The sequence below is a fragment of the Physeter macrocephalus genome, chromosome 10, assembly GCF_002837175.3.
Source record: "Physeter macrocephalus isolate SW-GA chromosome 10, ASM283717v5, whole genome shotgun sequence".
Classification (NCBI taxonomy): domain Eukaryota; kingdom Metazoa; phylum Chordata; class Mammalia; order Artiodactyla; family Physeteridae; genus Physeter; species Physeter macrocephalus.
This window is the reverse complement of record NC_041223.1, coordinates 50,916,786-50,924,661: the sequence shown is the minus strand read 5'-3', so window position 1 is coordinate 50,924,661 and position 7,876 is coordinate 50,916,786. Positions and strand designations below refer to the sequence as shown.

General features: G+C 41.0%; 1 protein-coding gene across 6 annotated transcripts in view; it reads right to left on the bottom strand.

Annotated features, from left to right (window-relative positions):
• WASF1 (WASP family member 1) overlaps nt 1–7,876 on the bottom strand; it is a 296,489-nt gene that overhangs the window by 149,459 nt on the left and 139,154 nt on the right. For all 6 annotated transcript variants that reach the window (XM_028494551.2, XM_028494555.2, XM_028494554.2 and 3 more), the window contains one exon: nt 4,822–4,887. In XM_028494551.2, the coding sequence (XP_028350352.1) occupies nt 4,833–4,887 (55 nt within the window). In that variant the 3' untranslated portion in view covers nt 4,822–4,832. The remainder of the gene's footprint in view (nt 1–4,821; nt 4,888–7,876) is intronic.

Here is a 7,876-nt window from a genome sequence, read left to right as displayed (position 1 = left end):
GGCCTCTCCCGTTGCGGAGCACAGGCTCCGGACGCGCAGGCCCAGCGGCCATGGCCCACGGGCCCAGCCGCTACGCGGCATGTGGGATCCTCCCAGACCGGGGCGCGAACCCGGTTCCCCTGCATCGGCAGGCGGATGCGCAACCGCTGCGCCACCAGGGAAGCCGGTTCAATGGTTTTTAAACTACTTTTGATTTTGTTGCTAAATGATCTGGCTCCTGAAACAAAGCAGGCCGTAAAGTAAGTCATTCTGTTGGAGAATTAAACACATCTGGGGTCAAAACATGGTGCTCTCCTATGTCTCTGATATAAAATGGATTTCAGAAATCTAGCTAACAGAGGAGCCTGGATAGAATTAGAACAATAGGATTTTGGAGCTACACGAGACTCCTCGCCTCAAAGGAGATATAAACCCTCCTCCTCCAAGAGTAAACACCAACTGTTCCTCCCACCGTGTGTCCTGTGGGCTCACCTGCCCTAACCTTGCTCACCAAGACATCCTCCCAATATATGTGCCTCTCCCAGAGGAATCCCTCTTCTAGTTGCTAAAAAAATTCCTCCATATCATTACAGAATTACATAAGTTTTAATAGTAGCCACCATGTATTGGGCATTAACTACAGGCCACACACTTGACATTCACTTGTTTACTCCTCAAAGCAACCTGGTGACGTGGTATTGTTAGTAGTCTCGTTTCACAGATGAGGAAACCATAGCAAGCAAGGCTAAAGGACATGTCCAAGGTTACAGAGCTAGTGAGATATGGAGCCAGGATTCAACCTGAGGTTCTGATCTCAGCATCCATGCTCTTCATGACCTGCAGAGTCTCTGCTCTTAGCTGGAAGAGGCCTTAGAGACCACCTAGTTCAAGTCAAGTTGGGTGACTTGGCTAAGGTCAAACAGCAGGCAATGGACAAATGGGGAGGAGGGCGGGTCCAGGTCTATGTTTCCTGTTCTCTCCAGTTGGCTTGAAAGATTTCAGTGAGCTATATCTGCCCCTGGAGAGTGGGCAGCAAGGAAGTTTTATGGTGGAACCAGTCCTAACTACTAATTGCTAATTTAAGACCAAAGGGGGAAATTGTCTTGTGTACCCTATAAAAGAGGGTAGGATTTAAAGTAAATATCTGGAACTTTATCTCAGGTTAAGTGGCAGAGTATGCCTTTTGTATTTGAAGTATTTTTTCCTTTTTAATCCTTTCACTACAAGGTATTGTGTGGTGTCTACCTAAAAAGTACCTTTAATAAAGTTTTTCTCTGTTGCTCCCAGTTAGTAATTATGCTTATTTTAAACCTGGTGCAGACTGTACCCTCTATGTTCCTTAATTTTGCCACATTCAAAGACTACTCTGCACACCCCTGATGGAGTCTTGGTGGCTAAACAGCACTGCCAGGACTCACCCTAATGTCCCAATCCCCAAGCACGCAAGGTGAAATAGATGACCTTGAGCAAGTCAGCCTCTCTGAGCCAGTTTCCTCATCTCTAACACAAGGGATGGGCCTGGCTGGTCTCTATCTTACTGGATGGTGCCTTCTGATTCTATACCTAGAATAACAAGTCATTATTTCTTTATTACCAGGCACTGTGCTAAGTGTTTTATGTGCATTTCTCATTAAATCCTCACAACATCACTATGAAATAGGTACTATTATTATCTCATTTTTACAGATGAGGAAACTGAAGTTTAGAGAGGTTAAGAAACTTGCCCAAGGTCACACACTCAGCAGGTGAGTGGCAAGGTGGGGTGCAAAGGCCGGCAGTGTGCCCAGATCCTACAGTCGTAACCAGCATGAGGAAGTAGTGTGCTCCCTCACAGAATCACGGAGAGCAGAGATGCCACAGAACATCTCCCCTCACAGTACAGATGGAGACACTAGGGCCAAGAGAATCGGAGTGATGTCCAATGTCACATTACCAGGCAATGGCAAAGCCAACATGAACTCTCTTCTTGGCCATTTACTGCGGCTGTTCCATCAGGTAGATTCCGGAGAATGGACGTCTCTCTCATCAACAAGCTTTTGATTAGACTCTGGGCCTGTTTTACTCACCTTTTGTCCAGGAATATATTAAAAATAGTTTGGGGAAGTGGTATGCATCTACCATGCATTAGATTTATACATTTTCATGCTAGACTTAAGCCTGATCCTATATATCTATCTTTTTTTTTTAAACTTTATTTGGAATTTGTTTTCAGAATCCAATCTGGGTTTCACAAGGATGCTATTGGTTGTCAATGTGCTGTTCTAGTCCTTCTCCACAGGAACTTTCCCCACAAATCCACTGCCAGATGCGTCTGCAGAAGTCTGAGGCTGAACTGAACTTGAAGGGCCTGCATCTTCTCCCACATGCTAAGCCCTAAAACAGTGTTCTCCTTCACATCATCTACTGACTTCTGACCTTTAGGTTGCTTTTATTAGGGCAATGGGGGCTTCCCTGGTGACGCAGTGGTTGCGCGTCCGCCTGCCGATGCAGGGGAACTGGGTTCGCGCCCCGGTCTGGGAGGATCCCACGTGCCGCGGAGCGGCTGGGCCCGTGGGCCATGGCCGCTGAGCCTGCGCGTCTGGAGCCTGTGCTCCGCAACGGGAGAGGCCACAACAGAGGGAGGCCCGTATACCACAAAAAAAAAAAAAAAAAAAGGAAATATTAGGGCAATGATTCGCAACTCTGCCTGTACATTAGAATCATCTATGGGAATGAGAAAAAAACTTGTAATTTGGGACCATTGAAACCTTCAGAAGCCCAAAAACCACTGAAGGTGTTTAAGCAGCAACATGATGTGGGGAATAGTATGTTTCAGGAAAGTTGTGGTCAGGTTGTCATTTCCATAATTAACTGGAGGGAGATTTTTACATATTTTTTGGAAAGAGCCAGGTCTTCTGTTCTTAACCTCCCAGTTTTGGATTAATCTTAAATCATAGGTTTCCCATGCACCCTATTCTTTCTTCTCATGGTTCCCTGGGGGATTTATCTGTCTTTCATTTTGCAGTTCTCACTCCACATAGAGCAGCTTGTGGAGGAGCATGTACTTCTATACTGTTTTCTCCCTACTTTATTATTAATTTTGAAAATATATTTTGTCCACATTACAACATTCAATACAGAGTAAAAAATGAGTCTCCCTACTTTCCTACCTCTTAGCCTTGGTTTTCCTCCCTGGAGCCCAGTTTCCAGCTCTTGGGGTATCCTTGCAGAGATGGTTTCTACATATATAGGCAGATATTATGCATATGGATTTACCTAAATGGCAACCTTCTAAACACTGATCAGTAACTTGCTTTTTTCCCCTTTCTCTTGCATCTCCAAAATTGAGCATGCAGGGTCTTCTTCTAGGTATATTTTTTAGGGAAATAAAAAGGGCAATGACAAGGCTCATAGAGGATCCAGAACCTTAAAAGTCGGCATCATCATATTTCTGAGTTCCTTGCTCAGTAGTACTTGGAACTTCCTGCTCTCTTCCTTTCTCCTCTGTACCTGACGGTGGAGCTCTCCAAATCTTATTGTTGCTCCCCCAACCTCCTGGGTCCCCGACCCCATTCAGCATTTTTTCCTGTCCTTCCTTCATGAAAGTTCCTTTCACTAGGAAGTGGCCCTGAATTTACAGTTGAGGTGAAAGAAACAATGCTTATGAATAGGAGGCCATTCAGGGGCCTGCCTAACTTTATTTGGGAATTATACATCTCAGGGGAATTTAGGATCCATGGTCACCCTGAGCAACCTTTCACTTAGTAATTTACGCAAGTGACAAGGGTCTGAGCTATGATGTTAAAAGCTGGAATTCAAAGGAAGGGGTAAACAGAAGAGACCATGCAAAGAGAAATGTGATGCAACTTGATAACTGACTAGGTTCAGGGAGTGGAAAGAAAGTAGTGAACAACTTTCTATGCCTTAGAATTTAAGATTTTAAGCTCAAGCAACCAGAAGAATGGTGGGATCACTGTTAAACAAGACATTCTTTGTAAAGGCTTTCAAAAGCCTTATTTTTTTTCTAGGTTGAATACAGTACTCATCAAATTTCCAAGGCGGACCAGACATGGGAAAATCTGTGAGGTAATGGGGTTTGTCTCTGACCCTTCTCTGCACCTTTTCTCCTTCACTCTTCTGCCTGATCCCGTGGGCTATTCTTCCTTGCAGCTGCCTGTCATATAACCCTGCCAAAGTGATGAACAGTATCAGGTGTAGGCTGATAAAGGCAAAGCTGTGCCCTCTCTCGGGAGTAGCTACATTTTAAAAGGAGACTCATGAAAAAATAAAGCCTTAAGACAAAAGAAGAGTGCACTTACAAGAGTGAAATTAATGGGTCCTAGGGTGCATTTTTTTAGATAAGCTGGTAGTCTTCAAGTCACACCAGTGGTTAATCACAAGGTTAATTCTGTTCCATTGGAACTACTTATTTCAAAGCTTTTCTTGCCTGAACAGACTACTGTATACTGATGGAGCTTTAGGTCTATTATTGTGTGAGGTACAAAGTTACTTTCTAGCCATCCATTTATTTACTTTAAAAGATAAAATAGACATTGAATAAATTTCTTCCATATTTTCTGACAGTCTGTTTTGGTGGGATTTTTTTGTGGTCCATAATAGGTCTTTCCCTACTGGGATTATGTAATGTTTAATGTCTTGTTGAAGAACAATGAAACCTCCATCACCACATCCAAAGCTTTAAGAGAGATACATTGCTCTTTCTAAAGAGACAATTCCCCACATCCTCAGTTAAGTTTAATGCAACTGAAACAGCTGAGTGAGCGAGCAACTCAGACCAGAGCAGAAGCTCAATAATGCATGCATGCAACCAACAGTCACCGATTCCAATCCAGATGGGTTTACCAGAGGTCCAGCTAAAGGAGATACTGCTTCACCTTCTCCAGGCATCTGATGTTGAAAATATTCACACTGTATAAGAAATAGAATGGAATAATGGTGAAAAGCAGGAGCTCTGGAGCCAGGCTATTTGGGTTCAAATACTAGCTCTGCCAATCACTACTTAGGTGACCTCAAGACATTTATTTATTCTGCTGTGCCTTGGATTCTGTAAAATAGGGACCATACTAATACCTGTCCTACAGAATGGTTGTGAAGATGAAATGACATAATACATGTACAGCACTTAGAACAGTACATGGCAGATAGTTAATGCCATATGATTGTTAGCTGTTAGTGGTTTTACTTACTAGTTCAAGCATTTCATATTACTTCAGATTTTGCAAGCATTCCATTTTGCAATTAATTTTAGTTTGTTAAAATGAGACAAAAGAAAAAAAAACAGTATCTAGTTTCTGTCTTTAACCATTTCAAGTGTCTCTCTGACGTCCTAGGGTCTAGTAATGGCATCCACATGTGGCAAGGGACTAGAGCAGTTAGGCCACAAACTAAATGGCAGAGATGTCAGGGGACCCTTCAGAGTCATCTTTAAATTCTCAATGCCTGTCAGCATAGATAAACCCTTTTTATACCCCTTTACTGTCATACTGTCCACTGGCAGGAGATCCAGTTTCAACTGAATTCAGCCAACAACTTTTCACTTCTGCTTCAAGCAAGCACCCCTGACAATGGAGACAAGGCAGTTAAAAAAGAAATATATTCTACATTCATGTCTTTTTTTTTAAAAAAAATAATGTATATGCCAAAGTAAGATTTTTAAAGAGGTGACATGCCAAAGGAGATACAAGGTCCATCTGAATATATAATCTCAATGAAAGGCAGATCTGTGATACCTTGGGGTTTGGAGAAAACTGTTACCACCAAGGACTTGGGAACATCTGAAGATATACTGAACGAATGGGTCTTTTCATCATGATGTCTTATTATTATTACACTGTGGAGCTACACAAATATTTGTTGAATATTTATGCTAGGTGCTTTGCCTCTCTGTATGAAATGCCTTTCACATAAATGTTCATTAATGTTTTTGGTGTGTTGAAAAGTAATGGTAATCTAAAGCATTTAAACTGGATGGCTGAAAATATTTTATTTAGAATTATTTTATTTAAATATCACATCCTCTATGTTTTGGCCTTTAACTAGGGTAGCTTCTTCTACAATACCATAGCAGGTCAATTTTCTATTCCATATTGTTTTAAAATTTCTCTCTTTGTGGAGTTCAGCAGGATTCCAGAAAAGAAACAAAGTGAGTTTAATACTTTTACCTTTTAGCTTAGCTAACAAACACCAAATTAAAGCCACAAATAACCTCCAGGCAGTTTGTACTGCTATTGATAAAAAATTCACTTTGATAGCAGTATCTTTAGGTATGAAAATGGAGCATATTTGAAAGAACCCCAGAGATTGCACCTTTTCTTTGAGAAGACAAATCATTTCCTGCTGGAAATGTAAGGCTGAATCAAATACTGATGATGTTAGAGGTCTAATAAATCTTGTTGATGAATTACACAGAAGCACATATGTCTAAAGGGTAGCTCATGCTAGGAGAATATATTAAATAAATTTACATGCATAATATGTATTTTCTTCCTTCAATCAACTTTCCAAGAAACTGAAGTATTTTAACTTTAAACCAGCCCAGAGATGGCTCTGTTTCATATCCTATTCCATGTTACCTAAACTTTTATTCTTTTCTCCTATTTCTAGAAAGACTAGGCCTTATACTGGATAATGGGATACCTGGCACAATTTAATTTATCCAAAGATCTCAAAAGGCCATACACAGAATAATGTGAGTTTTACCAAAGAAAAATAGGGTTCTTCAGAGTCACATAACATGTAACATGAGGGCTGGAACAGCTCAGCAGGCAACAGCTAGACTAAGAATGATGTTCCTTACTCTACAGCTGTGTTTGTTGAGATACCACTTAGAGGCTCTCTCTCAGTATTGAAATCACGAAATAACTAAAACATCTCAAGCCATAAAAATCAATCCACAATCTCAGCTCTTGGGTATGAATTAAGAGGCATCCAAACTTTAAAGATTCTATAGGTAATAAAATAAATTATTCGTGATAAACTTTTTCGTGATTAGCTTGTTAGCTTACTGATAGTGTATAATAAGCCCACTGGGGAATGTTAGAGAAGTGGTGAATTTTTGGTGAGACTGGGGGTAAAGCATTATGTGGGACACAGTGACGTTAGGGAGATGCAGAATTGCCAGCACAGTAGACAGAGGTAGCACTGAGGTAGTTGGGAAGGAATGTGTGGGGTGGGATAAGATGGAAGGGGCCTTGTGAGTGAGATGGGAAATTTATTGTGGAAGGAAAGAATATAAAACACTCTCTCTCTGCAGATATATATGCATGTAGGGTGTGTGTATATCTTTCCTTCTCTCCTACCCCAGGCTGGCTCTGGCTAGTGATCCAACCCAGCACTTAGTGTGGTCTTTGGTAGATTTTTAAAAAACTCTAAAATATGGTTTCTAAATAAACTAAATCTTTTTTTGAAATAATTTTTTATGTAGAAAAAATGATAATTTTATGATCTAGAGATATTTTGACTAGTTTCATCCAAGTGTTCTCTGTGTTTATTGTATTTCTGTAATTGGGATTATGCCTATAAGATATTTAAAAATGTGAATATATGTTTCTTTAACTACAAAAAAAAGCATTAAATATTCCCTTCCTAAGGAAGGGATTTATGATTATCTTGAATGCTGTTCTTTTCCCTGTGATAAAAACTAAGTCCTATAGCATGCCTTCTACTTTCCTCAAACTCCTGCCCTTTCGTCATGGTTTAATCATTTGCTTTGTACTTTTAGCTGTTTTTCAGAAGTCCTTCTCCCCTGATCCCCCCCTAAAAAATGGGGACAAGTAAATTTCACCTGAATAGGCTGCTCCCTTGTGTTCGTGATTTTTTTTTTTTTTTTTTGCGGCACGCGGGCCTCTCACTGTTGTGGCCTCTCCCGTTGCGGAGCACAGGCTCCGGACGCGCAGGC